Source organism: Seriola dumerili, unplaced genomic scaffold (assembly GCF_002260705.1).
Source record: "Seriola dumerili isolate Sdu_G_001 unplaced genomic scaffold, Sdu_1.0 BDQW01000068.1, whole genome shotgun sequence".
NCBI classification, from domain to species: Eukaryota; Metazoa; Chordata; class Actinopteri; order Carangiformes; family Carangidae; genus Seriola; species Seriola dumerili.
In genome coordinates, this window is record NW_019174323.1 from 15,605,468 (window position 1) to 15,627,346 (window position 21,879).

General features: G+C 40.9%; 3 protein-coding genes across 4 annotated transcripts; 2 read left to right on the plus strand and 1 right to left on the minus strand.

Annotated features, from left to right (window-relative positions):
• Positions 1–6,053: 6,053 nt before the first annotated feature.
• Positions 6,054–10,532, minus strand: LOC111219917 (desumoylating isopeptidase 1-like). The gene is made up of 6 exons (XM_022742766.1): positions 10,171–10,532; positions 9,954–9,975; positions 9,765–9,834; positions 9,571–9,680; positions 8,913–9,035; positions 6,054–8,306 (listed from the first exon to the last, which is right to left on the minus strand). The coding sequence occupies exons 1-6, from the start codon at positions 10,256–10,258 to the stop codon at positions 8,225–8,227; spliced, it is 495 nt and encodes a 164-aa protein (XP_022598487.1). The 5' UTR covers positions 10,259–10,532; the 3' UTR covers positions 6,054–8,224.
• A 195-nt stretch (positions 10,533–10,727) lies between these two features.
• On the plus strand, positions 10,728–16,603 carry xrcc6 (X-ray repair cross complementing 6). The gene is made up of 13 exons (XM_022742753.1): positions 10,728–10,786; positions 11,517–11,606; positions 11,911–12,023; positions 12,428–12,569; positions 12,720–12,971; positions 13,131–13,317; positions 13,528–13,714; positions 13,823–13,991; positions 15,037–15,198; positions 15,347–15,476; positions 15,696–15,796; positions 15,904–16,020; positions 16,111–16,603. The coding sequence occupies exons 2-13, from the start codon at positions 11,534–11,536 to the stop codon at positions 16,308–16,310; spliced, it is 1,833 nt and encodes a 610-aa protein (XP_022598474.1). The 5' UTR covers positions 10,728–10,786; positions 11,517–11,533; the 3' UTR covers positions 16,311–16,603.
• A 486-nt stretch (positions 16,604–17,089) lies between these two features.
• On the plus strand, positions 17,090–21,199 carry LOC111219911 (GTPase IMAP family member 6-like). 2 transcript variants are annotated; one of them, XM_022742758.1, is made up of 8 exons: positions 17,090–17,127; positions 17,449–17,559; positions 18,195–18,272; positions 18,920–18,970; positions 19,114–19,164; positions 19,261–19,311; positions 19,525–19,554; positions 20,019–21,199. In XM_022742758.1, the coding sequence occupies exons 2-8, from the start codon at positions 17,514–17,516 to the stop codon at positions 20,789–20,791; spliced, it is 1,080 nt and encodes a 359-aa protein (XP_022598479.1). In that variant the 5' UTR covers positions 17,090–17,127; positions 17,449–17,513; the 3' UTR covers positions 20,792–21,199. The 2 variants fall into 2 exon arrangements, with proteins under 2 accessions (XP_022598479.1, XP_022598481.1); XM_022742760.1 differs by having other exon boundaries at positions 17,110–17,160.
• Positions 21,200–21,879: the final 680 nt, after the last annotated feature.

Sequence of the window (21,879 nt, forward strand, 5' to 3'; positions counted from 1 at the left end):
AAAGTATATAGATTCTACCAGAAAGGAAATCTATCAAGGTTGCTTAAAAACCACTCTCAGGCTCCTACAGGTCACACAGCCTTCACAGATTCTCAGCCACCACAGTTCTGTTGTACAGGCCTTAAAAAGGAACACGGATAGGAGAACAAAACAACAACAAAAAATTTTACTAGCACCAACTCTTAAAGCAGGGAGCAAGCTGGATTTTACATGTTGGTTTCAGGTCAGATTTGGCCGTTTGCGTTAGCCAAGAAACTCTGGTTGAGCTTAGGGACAGTAGGTCATTGGTACACGGGGCTGAAAAAATAACAAAGAGATATTCGGCGTATAAACACGCAGCTGTTGTCACTCACTGCATCTGATGTAAATGTGGTTCATAACCTTTAAGTTGTACTTCTGTGGTTCACATACAGGCTGAAGATTTAGACCTCAGGAACTATTCACTCAAATTTGAAGGTACACTGAATTTATTTATTTATTTTTTTCAAACTTTTATTTCACCTTTGTAGGCACTGCAATGGGGAAAAAACATGTCCCTTCACACCCACCCACGGCCCCCTACACATAAAGGAATATTTTTGGTTAATACACTTGCAGGCTTTCTTAAGGGAGTTAGACGAAAATGTCGATTTAGCAGCCAATTAGCTTAGCATTATGTATTGTATTGTATGCTATTTTTAGACAGAGCTAGGCTGGCCTCTCCTTATGCTAGCTAGGTTCGCTCGCTGGCTGTAGCTTCATATTTAGCATACGGTCATGAGAGTAGTAGGCTATCAATCTTCTGATTTGGCTACCTCTTTAAGAAAGTGAGTAAGCATTTTTTATTTTTTTTTCTGGAAAATGTCAAACTGCTCCTTGAAGCCACGCTGATTAAATCACAACTGTAAGTAACAACAGGCACATTAGCAAGCTAATTAGAGCAGAAATTCAATAGAAAAATTAAGTTTAAAGGTCATATACTGTATCTCCATGGAGAACCCTGGATTAATAATGCAGCTTTTTCATCTTTTTTTTTTGCACTAAAATTCTCTGCAGTGGTGGTTGTCCTTCGCAGCTTCAGTTGGTTGGGTGTTTTGTTTTTGTTTTTTCCTGCATAAAATTGGATTTGGAAGCCAAAAAATTTCAGCACCAAGACTTTTGATTAATTGGAGATTGCTGATTCCAAAATTGTTCCTTCTGTAATAACTGGATCAGAGAAAATTCATCAAGGCACCAAAATTTAGATTAAATTTCAAAGATTTAGTAATTAAGTCAGATAAGCTCCATGCAATCTATGTCACATACCAACAGTGTAATCATAAACCATCTAAAAAGGCATTTCCAGGCCTTTTTGAGACGTTCTTCGATAAGCTTCCACCTGTTCTTCTTGTAAAAACACCTCTACTCTGTTGCATCTCTCAGTCTACCTCCATGTACAGCTGCTCGCTCCCTCGTTTCCTTTCTGTCCCCTCTCGGCCTCTCTCACCCTCATTCCACGATGGAAGCGCTTTGCATTCTGTGCCATGAGGCCAAGCATACAGGGACAGCATCCCCGCGGTTACATTAACTCAACGGTGAGGACAATGCCACCATCACGTCAGCTCCCATCAGCCTCCATCCCAACCGGAGAGATGGAGAGGAGGAAAGAGAGGGACAGCAGAGGCGCCAGAGGCTGGGACTCTTTAGAAAAAGAAGAGAAAGGGAGGAGAGAGAAGAGAAAAATAGAAAAAACGAACGTACATGGACGCGTGCTTTCCTTCCTCGGGGGAAGGAAAGGGTAGGAGTCACTGTGGATCTGGGTCTCTCACTACTGAACTGTCTGGGTCGTAACTCAGAGTGTGTGGACGCCTGTGTGTAATTTTCTACCTTCAGGCACCATTACAGGGGAATTCGCCGAGGCATTTCCAGACCTGGAGCATTAGACACTTCTCGTTTTGTCTCTGGAGGCTGGACAGCAAAGGACACTGTGCAGAGCCGCCGCGGCGGCTGCTGCTACGAACGAGCAACAGTTAATGCAACGCTTCCGCCGTACTTGGCGGTGAAGGTTCAAGTCTGCAACAACCTCAGGAACTGCACGATGAAGTGAACTGTTGACGACGATTGCGCGTGTCCAGAAAGGCTTCCAAAAGGTTCTGTAATAATATTTGTGCTGAGAGGATTTTTATGACGCCATACTTTTTATTCGGTTAAAGTGTGAAGTGGTTCTGTAGCATACAATATTAACAGCGCTGCTATACGAGCTCTAACCAAGACCACCTCCTCTTTGCAGCTAATATAACCAGCATCAAACACATTCAGGCTTTAGCAAAGTATCAAGTCTCTCTTTCACTGACATCACATAAAAAGACCATATTTTTAGCAAATCAAATTCCGGTAACAGCTTTGGAGACTTCTCCGCCCACATCAGAAGATGAATCAGACCCTAAGAGCGATTGATATGCAAAAGGTTTTTTTTCCCCAACCAGCAGAAAGTGAGTAATTTTCACAGAAAAACACTGGACTCAACCTTAAGTTAAAGAAGTACTGTTGTTCTGAGAAACAAGCGCTGCAGGGTGAAACTCCCTGACTTTCTGTTGCATGTTAAGGACGCACAAAATCTGGAGGCATCATCCACGACTCTCATGGCAACAAGTGAGAACACTGTAACATTAAAATCTTCCTTTTTAAGCCTGCATTTATGGACTTTTTGTTAAAAACATAATAGCAAACACTTGCCTAATTACACATGCAGCAGATACAAAACAACATTATCATTCATTTGGAGACACCTGTCTGGTCAGCTGATGAATTAACAGTCCAAAAAAAAACACTCTCCTTCTGGTTTTGGTTCGGTCTCCTGTTACCCGTCTGGCCTTTGGTACCGGGCAGGAAGCGTACTTTGAGCTTTTTCGCGGCTGCATCTGAAAAACGACGCAGAAGAGAACGGAGAGACTGAACCAAAACCAAAACAACGAGCTGAAAGATGCTCAAACATTCTGTAGAGCCGAGGGACACGGCAGAGACGAGAGAAAAGCCTCTGTGGGTTCATGACAGAGACTTTACCCTAGTCGTTTGATCTATTGTAACTATGAAAAATACTGATTATTGAAGAATTAAAAACTTAAACAAAGAGTATATCATTTTAAAAGAACTTCTGATTCCATCCTGGTGAAATCACTGAAGATTCTTTGGGGAAGTCTCTGTGATGGATTTATATAATAGATTAAAACATCCAAGTAAGATTAATACTCTGATTTAAAACTTCAGGCACTAATGTGGTTGGTGTCTAAGAAGTAAAGCTTCATTAAGGATATAAGTTCTTTTCACGACCCCAGCTGCAGCACGTAAAGACTTAAAACTATTCTTAACTTCGTACCTGCTAAACCGCTGCTGCTGCTCTTTGAGTCCACGGGATGAATCCCATTTTGTTCTGTTTTTAAGTGGCAGAATTGGACATACACCCGACGTGGTATTACCACTGTCGGTTGCGAGCATCTATTACTTGTACTTAGACTTGTCCGTTTTGAGAGTTGTCATAAACTCCATGGACATATTCACGTCAAGTATAATAAGAGAAAGTAGAATAAGATAACTTTGCAGGAAGACGTGATTCTACGACTAGGCATCTGCCAGTTCATGAGATTTTTGTTCATAAGCCCTATTTCCCTTTGTAATCGAGCGACTTGAATATAAACAAACAGAATAGAACAAATGCAATAGAATCAAAATCAGCTTTGATCCGAACCAAGCGATGGTGAAGGTGTGATCACACCCGAAGACACACACCATCCACAGAGATAAGCTCATCACCCAGATACCTAACAGTGACATATTTTGTCTCCTGCCCCCCGAGCCACGAATTGTACACCACAAACTGTCAAGTGAAAACCAGATCTTGATAGCTGATGTCTCCTGGGAGTCTTGCTGCAGGCTGAGGCCCTTATCCCTCCATTCACTGACACACACAAACAAACATACTTTAATTATCTATACAGCGTGTTACGACCAGTTCTGCTAGACGGCGTGTTATTAAATGACACTGAGAGCACTGTGACGGATGCTGTGATAAAGACACCAAACACATCTCTTCTCCTCTTTTCATTCTTTCATAATTTGATGCAAAAGTTCACCACGTCTGTAATCGCTCACTTATTCTCATTACCGACGCAGCAAAGGATCGTTGGCCGGTATCGTTTCCTCTTAATGCTTGATGTTGTGAGTTTAAAATGTTACGATCTGCTGGTTTAGGGGGCACAGAATTTGTTTTTTTTTTTTATAAGCAATAGAGGGTTTAGTTCTTTGCCATGAACAAGTGCTTCCAATGTTTTTCTTGGTATGAAATCATGTATTTTCTCCACCTGAAACAATCGTCTCCCTCTGTTCTTTGTAGCAAAAACAAGCCACTTTTTTCATCTATTTAAGATAAATGTTTGACATCTTGTGTGCATTTTTCATTCAATCTTTTTTGGAACACGTGATTTTTAAGTTTTATGCAGTGCAAACATCATCTGAAAATCATGTGTTCTGCTTTATTTATGAATATTGTGTAAATATGCTTATTTAATGGACTTTCCTATATATTTTGTTTAAATAAGGGCTGTATGAACCAAGTCATTTTAAGAGTATTTATTATAATTGCAGTTGATGTCAGAGTTTAACAGAAGCTATTATTTCATGTTGATGATTTTAGTAACATGAAAACACGACACTTAGAGAGATCTATATTAGCTGAGTTGTGCAATTTTTCTAATGTGCAATAGCGGAGGTTAAAGTAGGCCTACTGTACTGGATGTCAAATCTTTGCAGCGAGTTCTCTCATTTGTGGAAAAACGCAGTGACACAAATTAACTGCAAGTGTAGGACAAAGCAAACGTAGAGCAGACAGGTTGTCTAAACCGGTGATAACGTTTCTATCGTGAACTTACACAGGAGTGACTGATAAATGGGACGTTGTGCGAGTATGCATTTGATTTCCAGTGAAACGTCTGTGAGCATGCTGCAGCTCGTTTGCGCATGCAGAGAGGAGATTGTGATATTTAGTGCTGTGTAAGGATTTTGGGCTGTCACTGTTTAACTTCATTAAAATTATTTCTTTGCACCAAGTGAAAGGAGGGAATTCGTCCCACTTTGGCCCTGTGAAGGTTGTTGTCTCTGAGTACTTCGCAGTATCTGTTAAGCGACAGACTATATAAAAGAAAGGAACTATAATAAATGTACAAATACAAATATGATAGCCAAGAAAATCCAAAGTGTTTTGGTGTGATATACAGTATGTAGCAAAAACGTGTATATACTGTATGTACCTGTACTTATTATTACAACTAATTTATACCCAAAATGTTCTCAAGATGTTCTTTACAGAGGATTGTTTAGTAACTCATGCCACTTTTGAAGATGAAATATTAAAGATTGTAAAATTAATATAAGGTTTTGGTTTGATTCGTGTTTGTATCAAACAGGATCTTTGCTTCTCTTGGGGGTCGACTAAATACTCAACAAAACTCCCTGCAGCTTTAACTATATAACAAGTTGACAGCAGTCAGTTGTTCCTTGTTGGATCAAGTTACTTTCACAAACAAATCATGAGTCAACATGGCTCAAAGATAATCGAGATGAGAGAACTTTCACCAACTCTTTGTTAAACGTAAATACAGTGTATGCTATTGAATAAAGCCCAAAATACAACAGCTATAATCAACAGTGATCTACTGAGAGGAGATTCATTGAGCACAAATATTAAAATAAGTGAATGTAAATGCCTTAACACTCAACTACAGAACAACTGCAAGATTTTACCAGCTGGGATCTGACGCAGTGACAATAACTAACACGCCCCAGTAACCACTAACTCACTAGAAATGTAAAAAACATACAAGATGTATGTGATGGCTTGATGTATTCTGACATCAGACTAGCTGCCACTGCTGTAATGAACCTGTAGTGTCACCTTGTGGCTGTTTTTGATACTACATTAACTCAAAGGATACTCGGGATAGTTGGAATCCTGAAATCTGTATCTACCAATTCTAAAAGCAGATCGCTTATAAAACAAAAACTCATGTCATTTCCAACAGAGAACATAAAACATCAAGGCGTTCATTTGCAAGTATCATACTGTTGAACAAGAAACAGTATAGGGATATTTTAATATCACAACTTGAGTCAAGTTTCAAAAGGTCACACATTTAACAAGTGCAGGGTCACAGTAAATTTAGTCCCTTTAATACTTTTACCTTTAAATTACAAAAAGACCAATGTTTGTGTAAATAACGTTAAAGTTTCGATTAATTTCTCCTACACAGGATCGTATGACAGGTTATTAAAAGGGAGTTTAGTTTATCTAGAAAAATCCTTTTCCCAACAGGTTCACTCGAGTGCATAAATAAAAACAAAATTAAATCTAATTATATATTTTAATTAAAAATTAAGATCTTACACGATGATATTCAAGAGAATTATAAGTGACTATAGAGGCCTTGTGCATGTATTTGCAAAATTAAATTAAATACTTGTTAATGACCTGCAGACACCCTTTAAGCATGTTCAAGTAGGTATAATAGCAATAAGTATATTCAAAATAAAAATAATTCAAAGGAAACTAGTCAGGAATGTAACTCACAAAAGGTTTTGTCCTGAATACTAAAATATACTGAGAAAGAAACTGGATGGCATCATGTTTTTCCTTAAGGAGGGACGAATGGCCACACGATAATGGAGTTAAGTGGCTGTTGGCATAACGTAAGTACAAATTCTTCAATATTATCAGACAGAATTGTTGGATATTGAACAGTCTACCTTTATAAACTTTACAAATTCCCCAAAGGTAAAGCAGCTGAAAGAACTACTTTACTGAGAGACTTGTTTCCTTCCTTTTTAACTTACTGTGTGGCCTTGCCCTTTGGAGTGCAGTAATAATATCCACAGGAAAAAAAAAAGAGAAAAAAATCAAAACGGGAAATGAGCAATATTAACCATACCAATACCAGCAGTGAACTAGACTGCTTTTCATTATAAAAGAAAAGCACACACACACACACACACTAAATTTACATTCAAAAGACCCTCAGCTCATCACTCATGTATTACATTTTTGGACTTGTATGTCTGTATGCAATACAATTTGGCTATAACAAATAAAGAGAGACTAGTTTTTGGTACCAAAGGTGCAGATTCAGGAAGAATTTCTTAACATTGTGACACTGTGGAATATTTTTGCTAATTTGTCTTGAACTACTATTAACCCCAATTTGGCACCTTGTTTACCATTATGGTCTTGTTTTCAGTTATTAAAGTAACAAATTTAGAGGATTACAAAACCTTGGAGACACCACAAGACCCATTAACAGCCATTAAAATACAGCTTGGAGCATAACTGTGCCCAAACATCAGGAGAATTGGGAATCTGCAATTAACAGCATCCGCCGTTGATGAAGCGAGGCTCACAACTTTTAACCCGAGATGTGCACAGTGAACCAAAAACTATGTAGCCGGAGAGAATTTTCACAAGGAGGTGTTGCAATGGGAAGATGTGGCATCTTATCAGAGGGATTAAACTCCACTCTCTTTCCCAAAGAGTCAGCTGTCATCGATATATTGCGACAGGAAGGGCGAAAGACAAGGTTTGGTAAGAGCATGATAAGGCTAAGTTATGACAGGATTAGTCAGGCTAATGAGGTAAGAGCTGGTTATATACAAGTCCTGTATATATCAAGGAAATTACATTTTAACAAGTAACTGTTGCAGTCCTTTTTAACATGTTATCATTTTAAGCATATTGATATCTATACATATCAATCACTTTCTGAACTAGTTAGCTAATTTTAACACGCTTCCTAAAAGACTGCCATGATGAAGCACCTTAGTGAAGAATGAGGATGTGTATTTAGAAACAGTACCAGTGCGGCAAAGGACGAGTTCAGCTTAAAATAACAAATTAAAAAAATCAAATCTGTAGGATATATAATGATTCGGTTGAACCACAGGAAGTGCATCCGATTTAGAGCACACACATAGTAGCAATCTATTCATTTTAGTCTCCTGGTCCCCATCACTGACCCACTTTAAAAGTTCAGATATGTAGAGTGTGCAGAAACAGGCTTGAAAGTGAACCGAGAAGAGCATCCGAGGAATAGTTGGTGAGATGGAAATGTGACTGGCAGCACAGATCAATGTGTCAGTCACAGGCACAGATGAGGTCTGACTGGTGGCCGGCGGTGAACATCCCACTCTCACCCAAACCTTCAAATGAAAATATACCGAGCCCTGTCTATCGCTGTCCGGTTATGTTGCTGCCTCCAGGATTTATGACAACGGAATCCAGTAAGGGACGGAGAGCCTGGCCAAATGGCCTACAGAGGAAACACAGCAGACCGTATGGTTACACTGAAATCAAAAGGCTTGAAGAAAGTCTGAACAAATTACAGTATGTGAGATAGGAAACGGAAAGAGGAAAATAATAAAAAGATTGAGCAAAAACAAGACCTCAATCCAACTGATACAGAGACGCACAGGAAGAGAGGGCAGTTATGGGCGGTTATGAGATCATCTATTCACAAGAAAAGTACCAAACATCAAAATAAGCACACAATGTGTGATCAAAAATTGTTTTTCTTGTGTTTTCATGTACATGGGATAAGAGATGATTGTATTAGCAATGCATTAGGACGACTATGATGTCCTGAGCAGAATCTACCTAAACTATGTGACAGGAAACAAATGTCAAACTACTTATCTTGCAGAACATTTAAAGATGAACACCAAAAATGTAAATGTGCTTGGTGGACTTGCTTTGGTTATGCGTCATAACATAAGGATAATCATTTTTATGCACTAATCATACATTAGGAATTCAAGATTTCAAGTTTTGTGAAAAGCATCAGCATAAGAAAGGAGAAAAATAAGAAGAGCTCTGGTAATGTAAGTGCAGCTTTATGGCGCTTATTAAATTGACTCACGTGGATAGTACTTCCGATGGAAGGTCTGTAATGTACGATGGGATCTTTTTGCCTGTTAAGAACTGAGCCACCTCGTTGCTGAAAGAGTTACAGTTGTGCTCGAACAAGTTGTACGTGTCACCTCTGTGCACCAAGAGAAGGAAGAAGAGATAAAACGAGCAGTCAGAGACATTAATTTAGAGAAAAGACAGAGAGGCCATAGAGGGTGGAGGAGGGCGGGTGACGAGCAGGAGAAGACAAGATAGAGACACTTTGACTGAGAGATAACACGGAGAACCGAGGAATGTGAGGCTCGAGATGCATTTCATTTCTTTTTTGTTGCCTTTTTGTTCCCTCCATCGCTTGCATGAAAATATGCTGGAGCACTGTAGGGTATATTGTATTTTTGGAGAGTTAGTGGAGCAGCAAAGTATTTGCCCTGCAATTATTTGCATTTTAATTTTTTTCACTTTCTAAGTCCTAATTTTACAAGGTATGATGATAATGTCTGACAATGTTTTTAAAGAGTTTTCAAAAAAAGATAATTATTGTCTATATCACATCTTTGGTGTAATACATGTCTAAAACAATGTTTCATTTGACCCTCTACCCATCCACCACATCACCACACTGAGATTCAAATTTGTGTTGAGAGTAGCAGGTGAGCCTGAGCTTTTACCTGTATGTCGACTCTGCCAGTGAAGTCAGATACTCAGTGAAGAGTTCTGCAGGAACCTCAGTGAAGCCCAGGTCCACGATGGAGTCAGGCTCACCCAAGGGAGTACCACCCTAGCACACAACACACACACCTCGGTGAAAGGGTAATGCTTAATGTGTTTTATGGTCGAGAAAAAGGACAGTGCTGATACTTACAGGTGAACATTTGTTGATGCCCTCCCCAACAAAGAAGTACTCCTGTCCATGGACCACAATAGCAGTGTGCCTGTAACACACAAACACACGTTTTTCTATAAGACCAAGCCTACGAAAGGAGCCGACTACAGTTCACAGGACCTTCAGTGAGAAGAAAAAAAAAATATCCTTATGAAAAGCTGCACTCACCATATCCCATCAAGATGTTTCCCTGAGAAGATAAAATAAACATATTCAAATTAGAAGCTTTATTTATGTATCAGGCACCTTTATAAAGTGAGCAGAAAACAGTCGTAACTCAGGCCTGAGTATCAGCCCCGCTCTCTCCTGGTTTCTCTCACGGACCCGGGCGCACTAACCCCGGCTTTAATGAAGTGAACCTACAGGTAGCTCACCAGAAACTCACCTAGCATGACAGAACTCAGCTGGCGGGCCATTCCTCTGGACAGGTCGTAAATGTACAGTTTCACTGGGAAAGAGCCAGTTTGCTCCATGGTAAAGGAATGTCTTCAAAATGACAACTGCTGCTAACTTAATGTAAAGTTAGCTGACTCACATCCACCAACAGCTGGCCGGCTAGCTAGCTTACCGGTAGCTAGCACATAAAACTTTAATAAAAAAAAAAGCGAATAGTTGAACTGTTACGGATATAAATATAAGCTACAGACTAATTAAAGTGAAATAAATAATAATAAATATAATAGTAAAATAAATCTCCCAGCAATAGCCCGAGGTGTCCGGGTTGTGGCAGGTCCTGCTGTGTCACTATCTGAATGTAAACAATAATATATCTGACGGAACTTACTGTCGCGTGGAGCGGACCTCTTGTTCCGGAGACGAGCCTCTTTGCTCACACATATCCCGCCTACTTCACTAGGATTGGCCAGTGTCGTTGATTGACGGACAAGTGTCGAATAGACGACGAGTCCTCCCTTACGATTTGTCAGTGTGCTTGTTCACCCACCTGAACGCGCCAGTCATTGAAACTAGTCTGGACTTGTGGACAGTTTGATCCGAGGACGGTAAGTTACTGTATGCCGCTGCGATGGCTCAGTATCTATCTATCTATGTTGTTTTGTAATGTGTTTAGGCTTTATAGTTTGTGTGCACCATTAGAAAGATGCAGATCTTAACTAAGTGACCTCGAAATCCTACAAAATGTAGTGGCTAATTACAAGCTAAGCTAGCTAACATTACGTTGCCTGTTGAAACACCAGTTCATCCAACATTATTAATAATAATTCAATATCGGTTATGTTTTCGATTGGCTCTATCATTAATATAATTACTGTTGTCTTATTAAAGTAACTAACTTTGTTTGGTTAAAGTAAAGTTTTGAAGGAGCACAGGAAGTCACTCAACGTCAGGGCAATACTGACGATATCACAAACATTTTGACTCTGTACCTTAATACTGTTAGTGTACCTGTGGTATAACTGCTCATGAAGTAGGACTACTAAAAACAAAGATTTGATGCAGCTTGGCATCAGTGCTAGGTCCTAATACAGCTTCTGTTTATATGTTTGAATGAACTGTCCATTCAGCTTTTCTGCAAACACACCAGGAGACTACAGAGCTGCAGCAGATCCACCAGAGCAGCTTTAAGTGACCTCCTGTAAAATTGAGTTCTGCAAAACATATTTTGCTTGAACGTTATTTGTAAACTTCACCGCTTTTAAGAGAGTTACTAAATCCTGGTTGAGCAGCAACAAACCTCTGGGTTTTATGGGAATCTGCTGAATCCTTTGACAGAACCGAAAGCAGTCCTAATGGCAGAGTGGAACGCTTACTACCGAAATGAGGATGAGGAGGAAGAGCAGGAGGAAGGAGAGCAATCTGGAGGTGAGATGAAAGCTGCCTTAATACCTAATCTGCAGTGCAAATGATGCAGGATCAGCTGCCATCAATCCCTCTGTTTTCGCCATTATTCTTCTTTGCCAGATTTTCTTCATTTCACTCTGCATTTCACTAATTAGAGAACTGTATGTGCCAATTTTGACTTGATGCCATGTAGTGGCATTACAATGTAATTTAACAAGTGATGGGAGTTTAAATATGTAATCAGATAGCATGTGATATCAAGAAATAAGACTGTCTGAACCCTTAAAGTAACCCCAAAACAAACCAGGCTCACTGTCTTTGTTAGGAGATTACAAAATCACAGGGAGAGACAGTTTGGTGTTCTTGGTCGACGCCTCCAAGGAAATGTTCATCAAAGGAGAAGATGGACAACCCTCCAACTTTGACATGACTATGCAGGTAAGATGGTCAATTATCTTTGTCTCTTTTGCTTTGTCTTTGATGTGTATCATCACTTTTGGTGCAACAGTCATCCTTGTACTGTGACTCAATTTTCAAACGATGTTTAAGAACTGCATGAAATGTGCTGGAACTTGCTAAAATATTATGTATGAGTTGAAAGAGTGTTGTTGGGGAAAGGCTCTTTTAAGTGTAAATCATCGTGATCACAAAATTCTCAGTCATTTGTAGGAAAAGAGAATCTTTTTGCTTGAAATTGTTTTAAAAACTGCAAACCCCTCAAGCCTATCTGCTGCATATGAGTATAATAGAATCAGATCATTACATATTTTTCTTATTTTTATTCTCAGATATGCACTCTTAATGATCTCATGATAATAATTGTCTGTGTTCTGTCCACGTAGGTTGTGCGCAGTGTGTACACCAGTAAGATCATCAGTAGTCACAGGGACCTGATGGCTCTTGTTTTCTTCGGCACGGAACAGAGCAAAAACCCCAGGAACTCGTTCAAGCACGTCTACGTGTACCACGACCTGGACGAACCTGGTAAGACACTACATTTGTCAAACTAACACATGGCCACACATGTTATTTCACAAAAACTTGCTAAATTTTTCTTTCTTACACCCCTTTACATTTCGTTTTTTGGCATCTGTCTCCCCGTGTACATCTTGTCTGTTTCCTTATTTTCCACAGGAGCAAAGAGAGTGCAGGATGTGGAAGCTTTGCGGGGGGGGAAAGGTGCCCAGCTTGCTGCAGAGACCATGGGCAGCGGAGAGACATCATTAGGTGACGCCCTGTGGTGTTGTGCCAACCTGTACAGCGACATCAAGCTTCGCCTCTCACACAAGAGGCTCATGATCTTCACCTGCAGGGATGAACCACACGGAGGCAACAGTACAAAGGACCGACAGGCTCGCACCAAGGCCGGCGACCTCAAAGAGACAGGTGGGTCTGAAAAGCAAAGGCTGCTGGTCTTTTATGCAAACCTGTAACACTGTTTTGGATTAAAGCTTCCCTTGGAAAAATCGCTGTTTGTCTAATCATATGACAGCACAAGTAGAGACTCGGCCTGTATTTGACCTGACCCTTTCCCCTCTCTCTTAGGTGTTGTCATTGATTTGATGCACCTGATGAAACCAGGCGGCTTCGATGTGTCACTCTTCTTTTGTGACATTGTAAGTCCACCAGAGGATGAGAGTGAGCTGGGCTTGCAGCTGGAGCCTTGTAACAAACTGGAGGACCTCCAGAAGAGGGTGAGGGCCAAGGAGCAGAAGAAGAGAGCCATGGCGAGGTACAGATAATTGACTAATTTACATTTCAGAAAGACAAAACTTATATCTTCCTTCCTGCTTTTTGTCACATTCGTTCTCCTTTTTTTTTTTTTAAACTTATTGATCTGTGTTTTCTTCCTCCTGTCTGGTCAATATTTGTGTCTTTTTAATCACTTAACTCTTCCTCCCTCCTCTTCCTCACACCATCCCTCCCTCCCTGCCATCTTTAGGTTAAAGCTGTGTCTGGGTGAGGGCATAAATGTAGCTGTGGGAATTTATGCAACCGCTGTGACGGCCCGAAAACCTGGAGCCATCAGACTTTACAGGGAAACCAACGAGCCGGTCCGCAGCAAAACCCGCACCTTCCACACCCAGACTGGCAGCCTGCTGCTGCCCAGTGAGATAAAGAAAGCTCAGGTAAAACCGGATTAAATATAATTCTAATTTAGTTGACCATCAGTAGACATTTCAGTGAGTTCATTGGTGCTCTTTTATCTCTTTGTGCGTGGTGTGTGTCTGCTGTAGGTGTATGGCAGAAAGAAGATAGTGATGGAGAAGGACGAGGTGGACGCCATCAAGAAGTTTTATGACCCTGGACTGTTACTCATTGGATTCAAACCTATGGAGAAGCTCAAAGTGCAACACCATATCCGTCCTGCTGTCTTCCTCTATCCTGAGGAGGATGAGGTTAAAGGTACTGAGTGTCTGTCTGTATCTGATTTCAAATCTGAGAGGAAGAAATATGAAAACAACAGTTCTCATTATGATGATATTTCCAAATAGTATGACGTTTACATTTTTGCTAATGGAAAGATGTTTGAGAGTCACTGTATTCACTTGTTTTTGTAGTTTTGGAGTCGGAAGTTTTAGTGATGTGGCTTTTGTCATGTCAAAAGATTTTCTTGATATGGTGGAGATCAATAAAGATTCACATAATCGTGGGGCAGTAGAACCTTTTACTGCACCTATATAACAGTAGAAAATGGCACACTGTGATATTACATAACCTCTGTTTTTTTTTATTTCTTATATTGCTGTAGTCAGGGAGGAACCACATTACCAGTAGACAACATGAAAGACTGATATGTAGTAATAACTCAGAGACCAGACCGACTATTTTCTACATGAAGCCCAATTCATGTAGGAAATTGTCAAGTGTCCAAATCCGCTTTTGCCAGTTTAATGGCAGAGAAAATAGAAAATGGTTGCAAATTTGTTCAAGATGGCCGCACTTCTTTGTACTTTCTACATTTTGGATGAAACATGCCATAAACCATTCGGAGAGTGCCATCTCCTATTCCCTTTTTAAAAGCCAGGTGTGTGTAGTGAGAAAGAACACTTCCCTGGAGAGGAAACAGATCTCTGTCGGAGCAGTGGAGTCATGCAGAACCAGCTGCTTATGACCCTGAGCACGCCTCATTTTAAGACAGACACGACAGTGGATCTCTGTATCAGCTGGTTGAACAACGTGGGCACTGGAAAATGACAACTGCATCAGTCTGAAACTAGCAGAGACACATGCATTGCGTTTGGAGCCGCTTCGCTCCGAGTGTGAGATAAGGCCCCCAGTGGTGCAGCTGTATTGTTTATATGTGTTCAAACATATGTGCTAATATTTTTATATGTGTTGATAAAATGGTGATTTCTCAATATATGCGTTTTACTGGACCTAGTAATCAGAAGTGCCTTACAGTGTTCCCTGAGCTGTAAACTGCTTTGTTTTTTTTTCCTCTCCTCAGGCAGCGCGTGTCTGTTCTCTGCATTGTTGACCAAGTGCAGCGAGAGGAACGTGTTCGCTCTGTGCCGTTACATCTCCCGCCGAAACTACCCACCTCGATTTGTTGCCCTGGTGCCTCAGAAAGAAGAGGTCGATGAGGGGAAAGTACAGATTACGCCACCAGGTGAGTTTTACTGGGTTTGATTAAGCCAAAGAATCCCAGACTAAACTGACTAATGAACTTCAGCTCATTCATATCTCACTTCTGACTAGTTTAGGTCACTGTAGCTACTGTAGCTTCGTGACAACTTGTCATCTCTCACCCGTATCAGGATTCAACGTCATCTTCCTGCCGTACGCTGACGACATACGGACTCTGGATGCTCCCCAGTGCCCGGTCGCCTCACAAACATCGGTGGACAAGATGAAGGAGATCGTCTCCAAACTCCGCTTCAAATACAGGTAGCCGCATGTATTCGGTGCTTCACACAGATTTTAGCTTATAGATGCTGAAGAAGTTGTTTTGTGGAAAAACAGGGGTGCTGTACTTATTTATAACATCACATTTTTAGAGACTGTGATAATAAAATTACAAATAACAAGTATTATCTCTGTTCATAACAAGGTAATTTAATTGATTTCTTTCTCTTAAGTGTTTTGGTTCTTTGTAATGCAATGCAGGAGCGATGCTTTTGAGAACCCAGTCATCCAGCAGCATTACAGGAACCTGGAGGCCTTGGCTCTGGATTTGATGGCTCCAGAAGAGATAGACGACCTCATCAGTAAGATGCAGACAGAGATCCTGGTTCCTCTTGTGGCTCAACCTCCACCATTGGTTGTTTCTTCATCTCACACTTTCTCTGCCTGTCTCTCTTCTTCTCTCCCTCAGTGCCAAAGGTGGACCAGATTGACAATCGTTTGGGTCCTTTGGTCCAGGATTTTAAAGATCTGGTCTACCCTGCCGACTACAACCCCGAGACCAAACCAGCTGCCAAACGCAAAACAGGTCAGAGCTCAAAGTCATCACTGACATGAAGCAAGCTTTAATCTGATTATTCCTTTTGACTGAATGTTTCCTCCATGATTGAATTTGTAGCAAACACCGGAGGCGGAGCTGAGAAGAAGCCCAAAGTGGAGGTGTCAGAGGACGAGCTGAAGGCCCATGTGCAGAACGGTACCATGGCTAAGCTGACTGTGCCTGCGCTGAAGGAGGCCTGTAAACACTTTGGGATTCGGACCACTGGGACCAAGAAGCAGGAACTGATAGATGCTCTGATTGGCCACCTGGGCTCATGAGGAGTTAAGATATCTGACTCTCTGTGCCTTCACGAGCAGGCTAACTGGTTTCTAGATCGGTGCGTCTGCTCCTCGTTCTTGTAAATTTTATTTTTTTTATTTCACAGGCAAGTAATGGGTTTTACTTTAAATTTACTTTGTGGCCTGTGAATTTTGGGACAGATAAGATAAGATGAAACCTGCTGCTGCTTTATCCCTTTTCGAAAGGCAACGTTGTTCCGTGCTTCTCAGCGCTTCATGTGTCAGTCTCACATTACATAACTAATGTTTGAATGTTTAAAAAAAAAAAAAAAGAAGTAATTTCTAATGATCAAGAAGTTTCAGTCTGATTGTTGTGGGTTGCAACATTATAAAAATGTATGTGCATTGGAATACACTGTAATACAAACATGGTCATGAAGCTGTCATAACTAGTGAGAACATTTGTAGATAATCTTCTATTTGCATAAATAAAACAAAAATCTTTTATATCCCTCCATCGAACTTGTTTCATTTCAGTAACTGCACGAGTCGGTGTTCTGTATATCTTAAGTGGCATTTCCAGTTCTTCTTGAAGCATGGAAAAAGGTGTGTCCTTTCAAAATAAGACCGTAGCATTATCAGCATACCTGGACCTCTTCACTGCATCGTGTTGTCACACAGCACAATAAAACAGAAGCAGAGTTCCTCTTGAGGGCAGGCCTGCGCAGGCAAATGCTGCTGCACAACACCAGGAAGAAGGGATCACATACAACTTTGACCACGTGAGCTACATCAAGTTTTGACACACTGAAAGTAGATGGCACTCCTGGGGACGCTCTGTCGGAACACACACCAGGTAATGGAGCTTCAGGAACATTTTGTCACTGATGTAGGTTAAAACAGACCTTTAAACTACATTGTTCTGTATATACAGTATAGAGCTATCTAGCCCTTCTTTTTTAGTTCACCCTTTTCTTGAAACTTTGCTGTATTTTGAAAATGTACATCTGGCTGATTATGGAAGGTCTGATTTGACTGTGGGACAAAAAGATATCTAGCAACTTCTTCTATACTGTAATAAACAGATTTTATCTTGATATCAGTGTTTTTCAGTTGTTTATACAATCACATAAACATTGCAAAACAATGTTGTTACTTTGAACTTTTATATTGGAAGGTGTGAGCAGAAGTGCTGTCGCCCATTCTCGCTACCTTGAAACTGGCTGAAAGTCTGGCAACTGCATGGAAATGGAGTGTCAGTGTGAAAAGGACAACTACGAGGACTCGGGTGAGGTGGAATTTTAAAGATTCCTCAAAAGTACCATTAAAGACATTAAAGATGTCGGCAGTATTTCATGGAGAATATGCAGAGGGTTACCTGTGTGTCAGCTTCCATTCTGTGATAATGCTAAATGCTAAATGGGGACTTATTGTATTTATTTCATATTATAATATTGTCTTTATGTTTTCCAAAATGTTAGATTTGGACAGTTTTATGCTTAAGACTGTGCAGTCTAAAACATCAATTGTGCAGCAAAATCTTTCTGACTTCCGGGTTAGCTTTTCAAAATAAATATAAGAAAATAAACATAAGCAATGAAGCTTGTTATTTTCAGTTCTGACACTTTGAGAAAATTAACAGAAATGCATTTTTAACACTATTCCACAATGCTTTGTCACAGAGATGATGATGATGTCAGCCTTTATATTTCAACGTTGAGCATTCACCATGAATATAATCCAGGATATACATGCACACATACACACACACACAAAGCCTTGCATTCAACAATAGGGTTGTCCTGGGATTTAGAGCATTTCTGCGTTTCACAATTGGGGGAAAGGTAAATCCCATGATAAGCTGTGTGAACAACATTGCGATACTAATGTCATGCTTTACTCCCTCCGCCTCTCTCTGTTTAGGCTGGTGGCTGAGCAGCAACAGCGTCCAGATGGGAGCGTTTTCTGTGGTGGGGTATCTCCTCTACAGATTCTCACAGAGTCAGTCACTCAGCGGCAGAAAAACTCTCACGCATTTGTAAAGATAGAAAGATCCCGTGACGTATTAGCCATACTGTTTCTCTTATTGATTGACCTGTCCTCCACAGAGATAGTGAGTGTGGAAACTAGAGCTCACAAAGGGTGTAAAAAAAAACAACAAACTTTGTTTATCTGTTAGAAATGGAGAAACAGAATTAGATCAGCATTGTCTTTTAAATGAATAGGAGTCATGTGCTTGTTTTTCTCAGTGTGGGAAAAAAACAAAACACAGTTGTGAAATTAATATGTGAATTATTTATAGATACACTAGAGAACCACAAAAAGGTCCAAAATGCAGCCTTCCAGTCTTTTAATGTTGGGCAGTTTCACAGAGAAAGCTTCCATGTAATAGGAATTGAAATATTTCTATCTTTATGTGTATGCTGTATATGATCTAAATGTGAAATTCAAATTATTTCTAAGTGTAAGGTTGTTGTGAACAGTTAAATTATAGTTGCATTATAGTTTGCAACTCATGAAATTAGGGAACTGTAATAATTTGAATAATTTGATGTTTATTATAATACCCTTATTAAAAACAGTATTTGTCATCAGTTCTGTATCCTGACCCCTGCTGTGATACTGATGGCACTCTGCTTTCCCTGCAGCGCTGCCGGCTCTGATCCGATGGCCGATTCGTCTCCTCTGCTCTATAACTGGTGAGTTCGGTTAGGATCGTATGTCACCGACGTCAGTGAGACGGCTGAAATAAGAACAACAGTCTTAATATGATTGTCATGTCTGCGAGTGACATGACACAAAATCACCAGAACGTTAATGCGTGCTGTTGTCTCTGCCTCAGGTCTGTCAGCTCTTTGGAGCTGGGTGAGCCGCCTCGTGGGAACACTGCGTGGTACAAAGCAAGAAAAAAAAAACAAACAAACAAAACATATATATCATATAAGACACACTTTATGCTGACCTCTCTGTTTTATGTTTCGTGTCTCAGGAATCCAGAGCCTGTTTAAATGGCTGTCTCGAGTGTGGCGGTTTATCGAAGGTGAGTGTCGCCTGCATGTTGTTTACTCTTCACTGTGTGCTGCAAATTGACTTTTATAGTGAAGGTAAACAGGTCAGGAGAGGTTTACAGTTAGAGTGGGTGTGTTTGGGTGGAAGGGAGTGATATATAGAAGGGACCAGGGCTAAATTAAAGACAGATCTGCGTGATAATTAAAAGTTAAGCCTACTGACTTCTCATCTGCTCCTCCAACAGCATTTCTCTCCAAGGTCAAAGCCATCACAGGTCAGTTCACTTTAATAATTTCTTCTGCTGCATTTTGTGAGTTTTCTGCAGTTACTCAACTTCTTCTCCTTTTCTCTCACTGTGTTTTCTGTCCAGTGGAAGATATTTTAACCAGAGGCTGCAGTTGTTTTTTGATACAGTAATTTGGACCTTAACTGCAGCCAGGAAATCTGGCCAACACCAGCTGAAATGATCTCAGTTTTGTCTCAATCCGATCCAAGCTGAAACAGCTAATTAAACAATATTTTAAAATACTGGCTCTGGATTAACAACCATCTGGTTAATATGTTAAAGACATCAGCTCTTCTGTTAGCTCGGCTTGAGTTACTGTAGGTTTGAGAAACAAACTTTATCATGCCACATAGATTCTAACAATTGTGGATTCATAATTGAAAAAAACACAGGTGTTAAACAACAACAGTTTTCTGCAAATGTCCTTGATAATTATCTAAAAACCTCCGTAGGCTCATCCAGAGATGGAGCGCTGGAGTCAAAGACCAATCCAACCAGCATACTGGACCTGTCCAGTGACCCCTCCGACAGCAGCAGTCCCAACAAGCCAGGCCTGAGGCTGATCCTCCTTGGGCCCACCGGTGGAGGACGGACCTCCCTGGCAGACACTTTGTTGGGCAACACAGAGACAAGGGCGTCCGTGGGTCCTCTGATGGAAAGCACCAAGCGAAGGGCAGTAGTGGACGGCAGAGAGGTTACAGTGATCGACACCCCGGATCTCGTGGGGCTCTCACTGGGAAACAACAGGAGAGCAAGGGAAGCTTTACGGAGCCTTCAGCTTGTCAGTCCTGGACCACATGCCTTTCTGGTGGTGATCCGGGCTCCGGGCTCCAGCATGGGGATCGACCAGGATGCTACCCAGGCAATCCGAGCAACCGTGGAACTGTTCGGAGAAGGGGTCATGGGGTACATCATCCCAGTGCTCACCCATGCAGACCGCCTGGGTCGAAGGGGGACTGTAGACCAGCTGCTGGATGTGGACACAGGGGATCTGAGAAGGGCTGTGTGTCTGTGCAGCCAGAGGCCTGAGCTGGTGGACAACAGGCCAGATTGCCCCCCAGAGGCACAAAGTGCAGTGCGTAGGCAGCTGGTGGGGCGGGTGACGGAGACGAAGGAACTGAGGGGGCATTTCGTCCACGAGCTGCAGAGGAGGGAGGACGGCGTGAGAGAGGAGCTGCTAACTGACATGGCCTCTGCACTGGCTAGAAAACTGGGACACATGTAAATATGAGACGGAGGGAGAATGAGTTAATGTTGTTGGTGTGTTTCTGTGGCTGGGGCAGTGAAAAAATAAGGAGGCAGGATTCATTCATGTGTTAAACATGCAATTTTGACTTTAAGTGCAAGGATGAATCTCTGCCAGAGGTATTTTTGTCAGTCTGCTGGTTTACCACTGTCCAAATGAATTTACTACTGGTGGTGGCCTTTTGGTTTTCAATGTGCTGCAGATGCTTTTGGTTAGATATCATGGTCACACTAACTTAATTTTCCTATTTTGATGTGTGTTGTAATTCTTCAGTGTCTGTATATTCTTTTGTATGGGACTGTGCCTCATGTTTTCATACTGTGCTCCAGTGCTTAGCCCTCCTCTGTCTTCTATAATTTATCAGAGATATCAAACTTTAAAGATGATCAGGGAAAATAAACCAAAGTCACATTGCGACTAGAGTTCAGCAGTTCTGCTTAATGCACTCTGCGCTTCATCCCGAAGCCTCTGAAATGGCATTTAGACCAAAAATATAACAAATAGTTAAATATGAATGAGCTCAAATTGGTGATGTTACAGACTGTGTTAAGTTGCTGTGGTCAGAGAACAACAGTAACAGGTTGCATTGACATACATAAGACCTGTAAATATGTCTGTCAATGTGGTGCAGTTTAAACACACTTTCATTTACTAACTTTTCACTTGCAGGATTAATGCATTTTGTAAGTGGTCAGATCTTAATGACTTGATACACAAAGGACACCAGGAAAGTGAATCTATGGTTAGAAAGAGCGCTTTACAACCAGTACAGGCCCTCAGCAGACCAGTCAAGTTCCTCATGGTAATGATGGTGATGATGCATAAATTTAGGCAAAGAAAAAAACGTAACATCCACTGGTCTGCTGTTCTGTTGCCAAGTCTGACCTATAACCTAAAAAAGAAAAAAGAGAGAAAATAGTATTTAAGGAACAGTTCACCCTAAAATGGAAATGGAGTCATTATGTTCCAGCTGACCTGTGAGCACTCAGGGATCCTCCAGAAGAAGCTGGTGGGGATGTGGATGAAGAAGAATTAATATTCCCTCCGTGCACTCTTGCCACCACAAG